This window comes from Topomyia yanbarensis, chromosome 1 (genome assembly GCF_030247195.1).
Source record: "Topomyia yanbarensis strain Yona2022 chromosome 1, ASM3024719v1, whole genome shotgun sequence".
NCBI classification, from domain to species: Eukaryota; Metazoa; Arthropoda; class Insecta; order Diptera; family Culicidae; genus Topomyia; species Topomyia yanbarensis.
Genome location: NC_080670.1, coordinates 190360161 through 190376640, shown reverse-complemented (window position 1 = coordinate 190376640; position 16480 = coordinate 190360161). Strand labels below are relative to the sequence as shown.

The 16480-nt window shown below is 46.2% G+C and overlaps 1 protein-coding gene across 3 annotated transcripts in view; it reads right to left on the bottom strand.

Moving 5' to 3' along the window:
- Positions 1-16480, bottom strand: part of LOC131685073 (uncharacterized) — a 41257-nt gene that overhangs the window by 7426 nt on the left and 17351 nt on the right. For all 3 annotated transcript variants that reach the window (XM_058968507.1, XM_058968498.1, XM_058968517.1), the window contains exons 2-3: positions 7833-10514; positions 6580-7770 (exon numbers count right to left, since the gene is read on the bottom strand). In XM_058968507.1, the coding sequence (XP_058824490.1) occupies positions 6580-7770; positions 7833-10343 (3702 nt within the window). In that variant the 5' untranslated portion in view covers positions 10344-10514. The remainder of the gene's footprint in view (positions 1-6579; positions 7771-7832; positions 10515-16480) is intronic.

Here is a 16480-nt window from a genome sequence, read left to right as displayed (position 1 = left end):
TTCAACCATGTATACAAGAAGGTCATTACAGTTCAACAATAATGCCCCCGGTCCATGTGTTGGTGGGCCGATAATTCGGGTCCAAATGGTGTAGTCACCTATCTGACTTCGATGACAGGCACTCAGAGGGGGTACAAAGCTGACGAATAAGCGGAGATGGGGCAGATGACATCAAAAAAATGTGACGTTGTGAATACTGTAGAGCCGTATCGGGTTCCTCCTGATAACGGCAACTGGAAAACGTAAAGTGAAGACATGATAGCGCTACTAGTACCTAGGTTCTCCATCCAAGAAGTATTCGAGTGTTCATTCGAAGAATTCGTTATCGGGTAAGTGTTTTTGTTGTCAGTTCTTACGCATCACCTAGGAATCAGAATATATTGGCGCAAATGGCACGTTCCCCGTACATAGTCGGGGATTTGTGCCTTACGCATCACCTAGCTGGACAGTTGAGCACTCTGAGCGAAGGCCGGTTGTCATCGCAGCAGACTTCAAAGCCTTGGCGGTGAAATGGGGTAGCAGACAAACCGACCAACGGATCCAGCTTACTAGAAGCTCTGGAAAAGCTGGAAGTAAAGCTGTGTAACGAAAGCACTGTTAGCACATTTTGCAAAAATGACCGGGAATCTATCATCGACGTAATTTTCTGCAGTTCATCGCCAGTGAGAAACGTGGATTGGTGAGTTATTGTGGAGTACACCAACGATCACCAGGCGATTTATTACAGTATTGGCAAACGGAACCCTATGCCAATACGGTGGACAGGAACTGTCGAGAGGAAGTGGAAGACGAAAAACTTCGGCAAGGAACTTTACGTTGAAGTATCTCGCAGAGGCAGCGGTGCTCAGAACAATTTGTAGGAAACGTTAAGATACAACAATGACTAGAAATGCCTAGAAAACTGGAGTCAATGAACAGACGACACCCAGCCTACTGGTGGAACGAGGCACTAAGCACTCTCCGGAGGCTGCCTGTCTTGAAGCCAGAAGACGTATTAAACAATCCAGAATTGTACTGAGAAGCTGATAGTAATCATTGGGGTAACGCTTATCCAGTCGTGATGGCGAAGATCGAAGGATAATCGATACCTGCTTAAATGTGCCCGGATAAGCTGAAGGTTAGTATGGAGGGTTTTTTTTCCCGAAGCAAGACCTAACGACATGGCCGCCGACACCTGGGGCCCTATTCTCACAGTCACGGCACCTAGTGACTAGAGGAAAAATTCCTTCTAGCCACCAAGTGACGTGACCGTGAGCATAGGGCCCTTGGTGGCGGGGGAGAAGCTTGAGATATCCAGGTCTCCGATGAGGAGCTGCTGGCACTGTCGAAGGGTCTAAAAATTAAAAAAAAAGCTCGCGGTTCCTATAGAAAGTTCAATGTGACGTTGAAAAATGCGATCCTGGAGTTTCCGGGCATGACAACTCCAAAAGCTGGGCTACTGCCCACACCTGACAGCCGGTCAAAAGATCCAGAATCATACAGATCCATATGCCTGCTGGATCACTTCGGGAACCCCCTGGAAAGGCTTATCCTGAACGGGGCGACAAAATCCACGGAAGTCGAAAGCAGTTCTGTCCAAAAGATAGTTCGGATTCCGGAAAGAATATCGACAGTGAATGCAATCCGGACAGTAAAAGAGAGTGCAGAGATGGCGTTATCGGTACTGCGCAGTGGTAACAGTAGACATCAAGAAGGCGTTCAACAGCGTCAGCTGAGAGGTTGCAAGGCCTTCATACATGTGCAGTATTCTGAAATGACACTTTCAGAACCAGGTGCTGGTCTACGAAAACAAATTCGGGGCAGAGGCCGATGAGGATCACGGCCGGTGTGGCGCAAGGCTCCATACCTGACTCGGCCCTTTGGAACATCATGTTCTATTGCTACAGCTGCCCCAAGAAATCGAGATCGTTGGATTCGTGGACGACGTCGAATTAACGATAACAGGCGGGACGCTCGAAGAGGTGGAAAGGTGCCGACAATGGATGCCTCCAAAACAATCGAAAACTGGATTAACGGAATCAAGTTACAACTAGCTCACTACACACGAAAGCTGTACTAGTCAGCAAATGCAAAGTGCTTGAGCGGGTTCAGATCACCGTAGGAGGCATAACAATAGCAATAGACTTGCAGCAGCACAAGGAGAGATACCTTCCTGTAGCGTACAGAATATCATGGCCGAGATATGCCAAGACGAGGACACAAAGAATACCGCCAGCAGAGCAGTGATACTAATACTGTCGGAACTTTAGCGAATGTGGCGAAACGAACACCAAGGTAGGAACACCAACCAGCAGGAGAATATGAACGAATATGTACGAAGTAGGTGTAAAAACCCTGCGAGGCTAGCTGTGAAGGGACGAAAATCATGTTGGTCACCGCCGGGTCTATCAGAGCAGATCGTAACAAAGCAAGGAGCCACATGGCTCAAATAAACGGATCGATGAGGGAGCTAAATGGCTCATCGAACGCAATGGAGCCAAGGGGATCAAAGAAAGAAGAGTTGCAAAAGCACAATTACTCTCGAAGGGATACCCGACAGTGGTCCCATGAACTAGAACAGTTTAAAGTTTAGAAGGTAGGCGTCCTGGAAACAGAACGGTATGAATCCGACAGTATTGTGCCAAATCGGTAGTGGTATCTTTAGTGGGTTCCGTTAATCCTCTATAAAAAGCCATATAAAACCGAGAACAGCTCTATCGGAGCAAGTCTGTGTCGCTTCCGCTAAGATTTTAGTATAAAGCACCTTTGTCTAACTGCAGTGCCAACCGGCACATCAGGATCGATACCAAGCATCATGATCAACGGACAGGATACGAATGACGAATGTTCTGTTCCCTGAGTAAGGAAGGGTGACACCGACTTGAAACGGCAAGTTGATCAACGGTGCGACTGCCTCCGTCCCGGTACAAACTTGGCAGGCCTCCAGGTATGGTCGAAGTTCGTCACCAGACCAGGTGGGTAGTAGGTTCATCTGTAACATTCCGGATTAACGCCGATCCAGCTCTTGACTTGATCCCCATGAAGGATTGTGTCGAAACCTCGATTGGTTTCACTGTTTGCTTAAATAACCAATACATCACAACGGGCGACTTCATACAACGAGATGACATAGCGGCCTGGAAATGGGACCCACCAGCATGGAGACAACAATATATTCAAATTTGATTGGAGAGGTACGTGATATGATGGATGACACAATTGCGTTTGCAAGGAGTGCATTAAGGGATCATTCATAAATTATGTAACGCAAAAATTGCCCATAATTGACTCCCCCACCTCCAAGTAAAAAAATTGTCACAAATTTCTTCATCCGCCTCCTTTATGACGTAACAAGTTACTTGATTTTTTTGGTCTTCGGTGAAAACATGTTACGTAACGATCTAGTTTACTCCCCCTCCCCCTACGTCGCAACATGTCACGAATTGTAAACCCCCCCCCCCCCCTAAAAGCGTTACGTAATTTATGAAAGGTCACTAAGTTGCTGAGACCACCGGTTATGCCGATGGAAAGAAGAGGCGAGGAAAAAGATCGACGAGTTCTATGAGTTCGTGAAGGACGCGCACAATGTGCACACCAAGGTGAAGCAGCTAGTGACGAGTATTCAATCCGCCGTAACAGCTGCTGAACGCGAGCAGAAGGACCCGAAAAAGCTTAAGCGAGCTTGAGGGAACCAGCGACCAGAGGAACGATGGGAAAGACCGTGGTTGGTACCTCGTGGGAAGCCAGCAGGCAACACGGAGGGAATAGAGAGAAAAGGAAGAAAAGAAGGGACAAGAGAAGAAAGAGAAACGTAAGCCTTCTCGGGAGAGGTATATGGGCGATGCACTGATCATCGAAGCGAACGAAGATGTCCTACGCCGCTCTTCTCAAGAAAGCGAACGAGTTGGGAGAAAACGTTGTTAAAACGAGGCGCACTTAGAAAGGCGGGATGATCCTCGAGCTGAAAAAGGATCCTACCGCGAGCTCGTTGCTAAATCCTTGGGCAGCGAAGTAAACGTGAGAGCCCTGTCGCAGGAAGCCGTAGTCTAGTGCAAGGGACTAGATGAGATAACGATCTGAAGAACTGAGGGGCGCACAGATCAAGCAGTGCAAACTAGATGTATCGGCGACTATCCGGATTTGAAAATTGTATGGAGCCACTCAAACGACGGCGATTCGACTATCGGACGTCGTTGTCAAGAAGCTGTCGAAGACCAGCAAAATTAGTTACCAAGCAGCTAGAGCGATGCTTCAGGTGCTTGGATCTCGGACATCAGGTGAGCAACTGCAAGGACCCTGCACTGTGTAGAAAATACGGAGGAAAGTGGCACGTTGCTAGAGACTGCACGAAGCAACTAAGGTGCATGATCCGCAAACCGGAGGACGGAATGGACCACACGACGGGTGGCTTCAATACTCGACCCAACGCTTTGGAATGCTATGTACGACGGAGTGCTGAAGCTGAGCCTCCCCAGGGGCGTAAAGATTGTCGGTTTTGCGGATGACTTGGTGCTCCTAGGGATCGGCGAATCACAAGGGGAAGTAGAAGGACTCGCAATGGAGGCGATAGATGTTGTGGAAGACTGGATGCGCGGGAAGTTTACCACAAAACCGAGATGATATTGATAAGCAACCGAAAGACAGTGCAGCAGACGAAAAATTCGGTCGGAGAGTGTATCATCAACTCAAAAGGGAAGTTAGACAACTGGAAGTGATGATAGATGATCGGCTAAGCTTTAATAGCCACATCGACCACGCATGCGGAAGGGCCATAAAAGTGATCTCGGCACTATCTCGGATCATGCCCAACAATTCGGCGCAACAGTACAAAATGACTAATGTAAGTGCCTCCACATCGGTGCTCAAATACGCGAAATCTGCTTTAATAACGGCACGGCAAATGAAGAAGCACGTTCGGGTGTATCTATTTCAGAGGCAGTCTACGTGATAGCTGGAACGATTCTCATAAACCTTCTACTCGAAGAAGATAGCGAGTGTTGTAGGGATCGAGGTCCGAGAGGAGTCCGTAAACGAGCCCGAGCTGATATCTTAAGAAAATGGCAACATCAGTGAGATAACACTGTACACGGTAGATGGACTCATCGATTAACTCCATTCCAGTAGGTGTGAGTGAACAGAGCGTACGGTGAAGTGAACTTCCACATGACACAGTGCTTGTCTGGTCATGACTGTTTCAAAAAGTATCTTAATAGCTTGGATCACGCGAGGAAAACCCTGAGCACGTGGTCTTCGAATGCCCGCGATTAGAGCACGAGCAAAACGAAATGAGAACCATTATTGGTGAGGACGTTAACATAAACAATATTGTTCAAAGAATACGCGCGGACAAAGAAAAATGGTACACGGTGAACAGAACAGTCGTTCAGATTATTTCAGCGTTGCAACGAAGATGGCGAGAAAAGCAACGACCAGCAACGTAGCAGTACACGGCTTCGGATCGCCGAGGCACCGATGAATTGGAAGTTACACTCCAACTGGAATCGCCGTACCAACCTTGGCACTCGACAAGTCAGTCTGCGGAAGAGAGCTAAAGTAGACCAGCGGGCGCGACCAGAGTAGGTTAGATCCACCGCCGTGGACTGGACTGAGCACACGCATCGTCGACGATTGGTCGTCGGGATACCTGAGAACCGGAAGTCCATAGTCCTTCCGGAATCTCAGGACTGACCTCGGCACCTGAACGACCAGCATCGAGATAATGGTTTTGAGAGAACTTTTGACGTCAGAAAATTTCTCCGTCGGAATTGGCTGGGTCCATGGCCGGGGACTAGTTTGCGTAGATCGTGAAGTAGCTCCGGCAAATGGTCGTCGAGGCCCCTGCCATTTAGAACTAAGCCTGCACCAAGAATCGCAGGATCGACGTCCACCTCTGCCCGGGTAGCATCGAGTTGAGAAGATCTGTTACTGTCGGGGAACTCTTCGTCAGGATCGGAAAGATCCACCGTCGGGGACTGTTCCGAGTAGTCTGTAACAAATCACCGGCTTGAGTCGTCGGAGTCAATGAACCGGAAGCAATCCTCTACCCGGAATCGTTGGGCAGACCGCGGCACTCTACCAAAAAGCATCGAAGCAAGAATAACGCGTTTGTTAATGATAATGGGAGACATTCTTGCGTTGAGACTCCCAGCTGAGGTAGGCAGGTCCACCCTCGAGAACTACGCCGAGTAGCACTGGGGCCCTATTCTTACAGTCACGTCACCTAGTGACTAGAAGGCCCCTGATCGCGACAAGCCTCCAATTTAAGGTCGTTGTGACATTAGTTAACCGGAAGTCACCCTCCAACCGCAATCGCTTGGTCGACATCGGTATCCAACTGATCAACGCAGAGTGCATGTACAACATCCTGCCAAAGCATAGGAGTGCGCAGCAGCAGGAGTTATATGGCGGATATGAGATCAGCGAACTAGTATGACCAGCTAGGTCTGGAACCAAAAGAAGTGCATAAGCACTACTCTCCCCCATGTTATAAAGATTTCATTTTGTCAAATTGCCTTCATTACATATTTAATTATGCCAAAGGCCCTATCAAATATTTCTCATACCAAACTGAGTATCCCCGCTTAACTATACCATACTCACCCTGTTCCACGACAACTCCATATCTCCGTTGCTCTCCTGCTCGGATATTTCCCCCTTGGCAGGCATTTTTTCATCAGTTCTAATGTTCAAGCTCTCCGCCGACGGAGCCCGGTCCAGGCTGGTATCGATGCGACTCGCTAAACTTCCGCTACCGCTAGCGCAGGTTGCGCTACTCCCTCCAGCACTGTTGGAATTAGTTTTATTGCTGCACATATCCAGATCCATGTAGGAATTCTGATCGTCGAACGGTGTATACTGGGGGCTAAACTTTTGCACCCACGAAAGAGGAATTTGTTCCGGTGGCAAACCGTAGCTTGCGACCGGAACGTAATCGTCATATTCAACACTATACTCCAGAAAAGTAGGTCCCGAAGTTTCCGGTCGAGCATTACCATTTCCACCGCTGCTGCGACTGTTAACATTGTTCAACGCGCTCGAAGGTCCAGCCTCTAGAAGATCCTTTTGATCTTTCTGATAGTCGCACGCAGAAGCCGACGTAACAGTGGCAGATGGTTCAATTTTTGCAACTTTATAGTCTATCTTCCTCCCACTTATAGTGGCGTTCGCTACCAACTCTTCCAGTGCTCTCTTATCAATCTTTTCCACTTTTTCAATTTTGATACAATTTTTCAAAATAGAATCCGGTTGATCGGAGTTTGGCGAAGAAGAAGGAGAAGCAGAATTCGCCGTTTGCTCTATTTGTGAGCCACTGTAGTTAGACATGGAATAAACATCAACTCCATCCACTTTTTCATCTTTCACCAGTTTCGGTTTGGTTTCGCCACTATCGTTACTACAGTCAGAACTTTGAGCTACGACCTCATGTGCAGCGACCGCATCGCTCGTTTCGGACTTCGGTTGGCTATCCGAGGTCGCCGCTACTTCGTCATCGATGAAGGTGATTTTATAGCATTCAATTTCCTCATCAGCATCGCATTGAGTAACTTCATGCGGTGAATGTGATGATGATGATGATGGGTTAACTGATGGTTTGTTGTCACATTCGTCGTAATTAGGCGCTACCGATGGGGGTCCATTACTGCTGCAGCGTGACGATGACTGCGTAAAGATGATCGTTTCGGAAAGTTGGGAATCCTGTTCAACCTTGGTCGTGATTAACGTAGTCGTCGTTATGGTTTCGGTTGAAATATCTGTGGCTGATTCGCCGATGAACGACGAGCTGAGTGAAACCTGAGGAATGGGAATGTGGTACTTAGTTTGGTTGAAAACTATGTGCACATTTTTAAACTTACCTGAGATTGCACTAATTTGTTGCTTATAGTAGAAAACTTGTTTTCATTGTTATCCTCGTGCTGTTCCAACGACGACGATGGGCTGTCATCATCGCCAGGAGCGCTGATAAGATCTGAAGATTCTGACTTTGATTGTACTGGCGGATGGTTTTCTACGGGATCGTATGAGAAGCGTTCGATCTTCGGTACAATCATCGGAACAGTGGACTCATCTGTTTGACGTGTTGGAATTAGCGGTGGTGTTTTCGGTGACACTGGCGGAAGTGGTGTTTTCAGTTTGACGGTGAGTTTTTTTGGTTGTTTGTTGAAAAGAGGCCCCGTTGTATAGGCGTGTGGCTGCTGATGTGTTGATATTTTCTTAGGTTGCACCGGTGATCCACTTGGTTTTCCACTTGCATCAGCGGAGGAGCAGCATTCAAACGAAGAAGTCGCAGTTGTTGGTGGCATATCTGAATCTTGTGATTCGGCGACTTGTACTGCGGGAGGTTCAGTTGGTTGCATCGGTGGAGACGGTGCTGAGGAAACGACTACCGGAGATGTGTGAGGTGTCATACGGATGACACTGGTAATTACCGATGGTGTCGGGGTCATACGTAGGCCTGAACCTGTGGGAGATGCACACGCCTCTACCGTTTCTTGACTGAACGAATCACGCTCAGAGTTGGATGCTTTAACTTCCATTGATCCAATGTAGCACTCTTCGTCTTCACCAGCACGAATATCCTCTTCGTCTTCGTTAATGATTTCTATGTCGTTTACATTAGTGAGATCAATCGGTGGCATATTACTTCCGGAATTTATGATAAGCTCGTTTTGGCAATTGTTATTAACTACCGCCGCTGGCTTCACCCCCGCAATGCGGGACGTATTGATTCCGTCCACACTGACGTGATGCCCGCTGCTTCCTGCAACACTTGCGGTTTTGCTTTTACAATTCAAGTTGAGGATAATATCTTTAATGCCTTGAGACAAATCAGTAGTAACTTTAACGTTGCTCAGTACTTTCAAACCACTGGCAGGTTTCCTTTTGGGTGTGTAGTAATTGTTTGAGGAATGACCAGAACTTAAGGGAGATGCTTCAACAATAAAGTTGAATTTATTGCAGTTTTTGCCACTTCCAATACTACCGATGAGCATCGGTTTTGGCATGTCCTTGAAGTTGAAGCGACTCCGATTATCGTTGAAAGAGCCATCGTCATCCTCCACTATTTCTATGGTGTTCGGTTGCTCCGTCTGTTCATTGTTAGTCTGTCCCTCCTCGTACGATTCCTCCTCATCGATTTCCATCTCATATTCTTCCTCGTCGACCTTCTCTTCTTCCTGTTGTTCTTGACTCTCTTCGTCCGGAGGTTGTGGTTCTTCTTTAGCTGTTGGATCACCAAATTGCACAACTCTTGGTGGTGATTTGATGATTTTCTCAATCACCATGAAGTCTCCTTCATCATTCTCCGTATATTCGACAATTTTCTTCGGATTCTCAGTGACCAGAAAGTTTCCATCTTCTTTTTCCGTATACTGAGCTTGCAGAAAATTGTGTGTCCTGAAACTGGAGGTCGATGCTTGGAATTGCTGATGCTGTTGATGGATACCGACTGATGGTTGATTCAACATTGAAGGTGGTGGTGGCGGAGGTTGATGCGTTTGATAGAATTGCTGTTGCTGGGATATTGTAATCGTCGGAGCAGTTTGCATTGTATGCTGTTTTGCTGACGGCGCACTAACGTAGAAAGATGGTTGTAAATGATTAAGCTGTTTCTGTTCGTACTTGGAGCCATATTCTGTGATTGACGATTGCTGCAGCTGGGTTCCGGTAGATATTGTAGAGGATATTGCTGTACTGTACGGTGGGGGTGGGCCAGAATAGAGCTCATTCGTGTATCGTGGATAAAGGGAGGGGGCAAGCTGTCGACGAACGGTAATGGATGCAGTTTTATTTTCGCTGGAACCTCCTCGTTCTGATTCGATGAACATTCCTTTGCCACTAATTGGAGCAGCAGCGTATGTAGCTGACGACAGACTGTTTCCTGCTCCAACAGGGTTGCCACTACCCGAGGCCATCTGTTGAAGGAATTTGGTACTACAACTTTTAACGATCATGACGTTGTTGATCGGGTAGCCAACATCTGAAGTCTTCACAACGGTTATTGCAGTAGGGACCGCGTTGGTAACCATCGGTGCTGGAGGTGGTGGGGGTGGCGGTTGCCGAGGAGCTGTCTGTTTTATCGATTCGTATCCGCTGGAATGGTACATGAGTGCATTCGGTGGTGTTTGAGAACGTGAGCTACATCCCGGTATCGAAGTGAATTCCAACGCAGTTGCTGTGTTGCTCGCTGGAACTACCGAGACAACGGGAGATGATTGTGGTGCATGAGCTGGCGAGGATGAATTCTTTGTAGCCATCGCCACCAAAGCTTTGATGACCTTATCCGTTGGATGTGTCTCCAAATGTTCCTCCAGGCTCATATCGGCCCGGAGATATAGCGTGCAAACGGGACATTCGACGGAACCCATTTTCTTATTCGGTCACTAGTACTGTCTCAACGAAAGTTTCTCTGCGCACACCAAAGTAGGCTGCTGGTAAGGCGCCAATACGCAAATCACTTCGGTCGGTCGTCCTGGAAACTGCGAAACAAGTTGAGTTCACCAGTGGGGACGACTATCGGTGGATGATGTGATCAGCTCCTGCGAAAGTAAGAAAAAATCGTTTTAGAATAAATTGAAATTTAGTCATGTCAGATCAGAGAAAAAAATAAAGACTTATATGATTTTTTAACATAGTTGTGTTGCACGCGTATAATTTTCTCATTGAGGATTCGATTTTTAGAGTGTCTTATTAAAATAGTATAAAATTCGCTGAAATACTGAAGATTTTTCGTGATTGTGTCAAATTCTTACTGTAATACTTTATAGTAAGTCTATCGACATTTCCCCATATTCGCATCCTCCTGGGCCCACCGTTAGTTATTACTTCTGGAGGGACAATGCTTTTGCACTTGCTCTTAAATGTTAATCGTTCGTATTGTTAGTTGCTGTACCTTGGTCACTGTCCACTGTCCATAAATGATCTTCTCAGGTCTTCTGCAAATATAGGCACCTGTCATGGAGCTTCATAGCACACGCAAGATTTTCTCTCCGATTTAGATGTATTTTGTGTTTGTTGTTCTATCTTCACTGTGTCTTCTGATTCGAGTATTTTAGCACTCAGCTTCGGATAGCCTCCGGTGGTGCACCTGGTTTCCTCTGAAGGAAAGATCTCGACGGTAGATTCCCACCAAAAACCGATGACTAGTTTTATTCCCTGAGCCATTTAGCCCGCTAGACAAGTGATGTCCGTTCCACGAGTGTCAACCCGCACTAGGATTCCACCGAAACCATCACACTCGCATTACGCAGACCACTATCGCTGGAGCCCAATGGAAGATCTTGCCTTACTTTTGTAAGTGTTCACGACGCACATTATTCATTGTGCCATTTAACTTCCAGGTTTACTAGCATGAACGGTAAAGCTCCTCTACGTACGTTGAGCTATTTAGACCCCAATTTTGTTGTGCTCTACTCGGATAATTTCCGGCGACGAATCTAACCTATCCCGATGGAGTGATCCCCAACATTGAGCTTTCTTCGGGGAGCGATAATAGTTTTTGTGAGCCTTATTCGGTTTACTTCCCCTAAGCTGGGATGCTTTGGGTGCCCGGTCTACAGGCCGAAACTCATGAACGCAACTAACAAAACATGAACCCAAATCTGCACTTATCACATTTATTCAACACCCTCCTGCTTAACCATTAATGTTTTAACTTCCTAGCTATTACTACTACTCACGTATGATGGGCCCATCCTTCCATCTGCCTGACTTGCATAGCCTTCCTGTACCATCTAAGCCAACCCATTGAGACCTTTCGGTCCTCCGTAACATTTCCACCTCCTTGACGAATACCGACACCGTGTCTCTTCGAGGGAAAACTTCAACGGTGATCTTCCTTTGCTTGGCGATCGATCCGGTGGTGCAACTGACACTGTTGTGTTTCTCAGTCTCTCCGTGATAGCTTTCACTCCAGCTGGAGAACCTCCATTCGTCACTGTCTCCGTTCCGTTTAGCAGAAAAAAACCGTTGCCTCGTAGTGTGCACTGCGTGTGGCAGAAGAAAATCACTCCTTCGCAGTTTCCGCTGAGTCTGGCAACTAAAAAAAACCTTCCAACTGGAAGGTTTTTTGCTGCGAACTTCCGACTTCGGAGACCTTCAAGAATTCGTCCTACCGGCCACGTCCTTCACCTGGACGATCCTAGTTTCGTTGTTCCGTTCTATTGGAGATTTCCTCTTCGCAATTAGCTCTGAGCACGGAAAGCGCGTATCAATCTTGTGCAGTAGCCTCAATTCTTCCGAAAATAGTGCTGTCTTACGAGATCGAGCCCGAACTTGACCTGATGTCCTGCTTGTCGTGCGTTCCTTACGGGAATGTTTGATTTCTTCACCGATTTTTGTTCGATCCACGCTAGATTTGACTTTCGCCGTCGTCTGAATGCTTCTTGGAATGGAGCTGCTACAGCATAAATTCGAAGTAAGTCAAATGTCTTTTAGGAGATGACAGCTTTCCGTCGAAATTGCTCACCTACTGCTATAGGTCGTCCCGACGTTTTCCGTGTGGTTCCGTCGCCGATTGAAATCGAGATCGATAGGTTGTTTCTTCGCTGCGCGCTTCTCGCGGAGAAGTGAATTTTCTGCAATGCTAATTGCCAAAATACTCGGTCAACCTCACGTTTGCTCGAGTTTTTTCCTCGACTGGATGAAAATGCGGCCGATCCTCGAGGCGGAATGTGACGTCTGCTTACTGCCTTGTTACCAGCACAGTCCCATTAGAATACTGCCGTTTCCGTTCTGCTCTGGTTTGCTCGCATTTATGTGGTGATGTTGGCAACATTTTCGTTTCGACTGAACTGACGTGACATTGGCTTGTTGTAATACGGGGGGCTTAGCGATTGGCGATTCTACGTTGAAACCGCTCACAGATAGCGCAGGAAGCAAAGTGTTGCTGATTTCATTCTGTTCTGTCATAGTGCATATATTTTCGGTAAACATTGGTAAAAAATAACTTTTAAACACCAAATCACCGAACAATTTGTTGATAATTGTTTATGAAAAAGAAGGAAAACCATCATTTTATAAGATGAAGAGTAAACATCTTGCGAAAAGAGTGTAAAACGTGGTGATTTCTAATATTATTCACAAAGCTATATGTGTGCTGTTCCGAAATGTAATTTGTTGAGCACCGTAGCCGCCGCAACATCATTTCCCATTCCTCTTAAGTTAAGCTAAACCTTTATGAGATGGTGTAAATTCATGAAACTCTCCAGATCACGCGAGGAAAAATATATCCGGCTAATAGGAGCTTTGTATCATACACAGCCGATCCTTCTCTCTGATAGTCTTCACTGAATCTCCTACGTAGTCCAAAATATGAAGGAGTTTGGCATTGGAACTGATTGGGTCTCGGTTTCGAGTTGGAACTCTATTTACAGAACGATTTTTTATAACCACAATAATACCCCGATTACATTTCGAAGAAATGTATGAGCCAAATAGTTGCAAATGGCTGTTATTTCAGAATAGTTGCAAATAAAACTAAATTTCTTACTCGTTTCATTCATATTTTGGCAGTGGTAAGCTGTTTCCGAAAAGAAAATGAAGTTTTAGTAGTAAGCTACGACTCACTTGCGGGTGAAAAAAAAGCAAACTGTATCACTTTGCCAGTTCATGAGCTGAATCATAGGTGTCGCATGACTAATTTTGGTTTTGCCGCAAATCGCCAATTGGCGATTACAGTCAGCCGGTGAAGACATTAATTGCAAAGACTGTCTACAGTATTGCTAATGATAGATTCATGCTTACTCTTAGATATGATACAGAATTTAAACGTATACGCTACAGCCTTTTAGCCCGGCCTCGAATAAACTCTACTGCGACGGAGAGCATCTCTCGTCGGGTTGCTGCGAATCTAGAACAGACAAATATCACGTACGGTTTTTGTCGACATCTTTACACACTCTGGACTGAAGGGTGAAGAAGCGTGCCCAAAGCGACCATGTCTGGACAGGAATTGCGTCAAGTAGAAGGTAATTTCTCCGTGCTTCCCATTCCCCCAGATCGACGAAACTGGCTAGCGAGGCTGTCCATTTACCTCCTACTATCCCAATCCTACTGTCATTTGGCCTCGCTTATTGCTTGTAGAATCCATCTAGCGAAAAAACAGACTGATTTTAATGTTCTGCACGGGCTCGCGATTCGCTTGGCAATTAGGCTGAAGGTACTGTGTAGCTTTACTCGATTCCACTGTCTCTAGCACTGAAACCTAGACAGAAAATCCGTATCTTAGTCTCGACGAGGATACACTAGCCTGGAGACACCTCTTCCAACTGATTGGCCCGACGGCACATTTCTAACATTGATAGCTTTGGCCGTTTTGTCGCAGGCATAGCCAGCGGTGGTATTGAACTTTAGTCGCGCACTCTTCGAGACAATGATTTCTGCTCGCTGCAGCACTTTGCAGTTGCGGACCAGTAACACCACCGTTTTGAGGAGGGCTATCTGCAAATTTGCATCCAAGTTGGAATTATATCTAACACTTAGATCATCATCATTTTTACCCTTTCTGGTGCTCCATCTGAGAATAAATCCTCAAAATTCTGCACATGTAGCTAGGAACTCTCATATCGTGCAGTGACTCAGCAATGGTTTCCCAGCTAGCGTTATTGAATGCGATCTTGGACACCCTCCATGATCACGGCGCAATATCGATTCCCCATTCTCCTCAGTTTGAGCGCCTTCTCAGCTCTTTCCATCACTGTAGACTTCCCTTTCCGAACTCAATCTTCGACAAACCGGGATAGCTCTTTGTAAATGTTGGAAAGGATTGTCCAAGAATTTCCCAAGTAGCTAGCACCATAGATCTAAATAGTGGTCGCAGTGGTTCGTCTTCTACAAAAAAGCATATATTTCTATACGCCAAAAGATGCTACCTGTTTTAGACAGCAGCATTAGCTTCTGTAGCATCCGTCTGTCAGGGAAGCGATTTTCATCTAGAAGTTTTTGGAACACATGTCTGGGAATGCCTGGATTCTCGCACTCTCAAAGCAACGTTGGAGATTCCATTCGATCCGGGCAGTGACAGGACATAGCTAGCGCAGAATTTACACCAGCTTCAGCAGCTGTGGTCGTCAAAAGTTGGTTATGGAATTTGCGTTTCGACTTCGTCTCATCAGAATCTGACACTAACTTAGTTACAGGACTAAGATTGCGCGGGATTCACGCTAGCTCCAAAAACTGAGACACTAATTGTCAAGCGTGATGTTCCGCATCGGCTTAAAAAATCTTTTTGCGAGACATCACGCTTAACTAGGAGTTTGCTCAGGAACACAATTAGTGTCTCAGTTTCTGGAGCTAGCGTGAATCCCGCGCTATCTTAGTCCTGTAACTAAGTTAGTGTCATATTCTGATGAGACGAAGTCGAAACGCAAATTCCATAACCAACTTTTGACGACCACATTTCACACAGCTGCGTAATCCATGCTTAACGCCATGGTGCAAGAGTATGAAAAAACACAAAAAGACCTATAAGCCCTCTCGGTCTCCTTGATGCACCACTATCGAGGCGTAATGCAATAAGCATCATAAAGCAAGTGTCGGCCAGAGGTTCTTTAGCACTGATACACAAAATATGCTTGATGATTTTTGCAATACCGTCAATCTAGAGGAGATCCAAAGGCGGTGTGTCATTTTGAATCAATAATTTTTTTTGCCCTTTCTCTATAAAGCTCCGACGTATTTATCAAGCAACCTATCTCAGAATTCCGCGGTGAACTTCCAATTAACGAGCCAGCCGACACATTGCCACATAGTTGAAATCTGATGCGGGTAGTAAATTTGCGAGGAGGGCTTCACAGCGTCTTCGTCATGAAAGGTTTGTAGTGGAGACATGCCTTAATGTGGCACAGCACTATAGACAATTCTTCGAAGGCAAGTTACATCTTCCTAATAACCGGACGAAGCAGCAATCATTTGGCGCTCTGTACGGTGGAGTGGACCTCCACTCAATCGATAGATTTGCTCGATATTGCTCTGCTTCCTTGCTGTGAGATTTCATTGTGTATATGTCAATCGGCATCAGCTAAACGCGTTATGCGACCAAAACTCATTGCAGGATCCTGGCGACCATCCGCTTGAGCTCCCAAAAATATATCACTTGAAATTAACCCGGCCGCCTCCAAATATACGGCCATTGATGGCCTATATATCCTTTCATCGAGTGTTCACCTCGAGTGGTCCGACCAGCGTAGTCCATCCCAACCTGGACAAACAGATGAAACGCTGTAATACGAACCGCTGGAAGATTCGACATCAGTTGCTTCGCTGTTTTAGCCTTTTGACGATAACATTTCACACAGGTGTTTATCACATGCATTTAGAAACCCCTTGATCCAGTAACGTTGATTGATTGTTGTCGTCGGCAGTGACAGCCCGTCAATGAAATTCTTCCATAAAAAATTTGGTAAATCGGTGATCTTTAAGCAGTATCATAGGGTATTTGTTATCTAGAAATGAACATAATTCGGCGATTTGAGATTCCGGGAAAATTTAGCTATGCTGCAGGAGC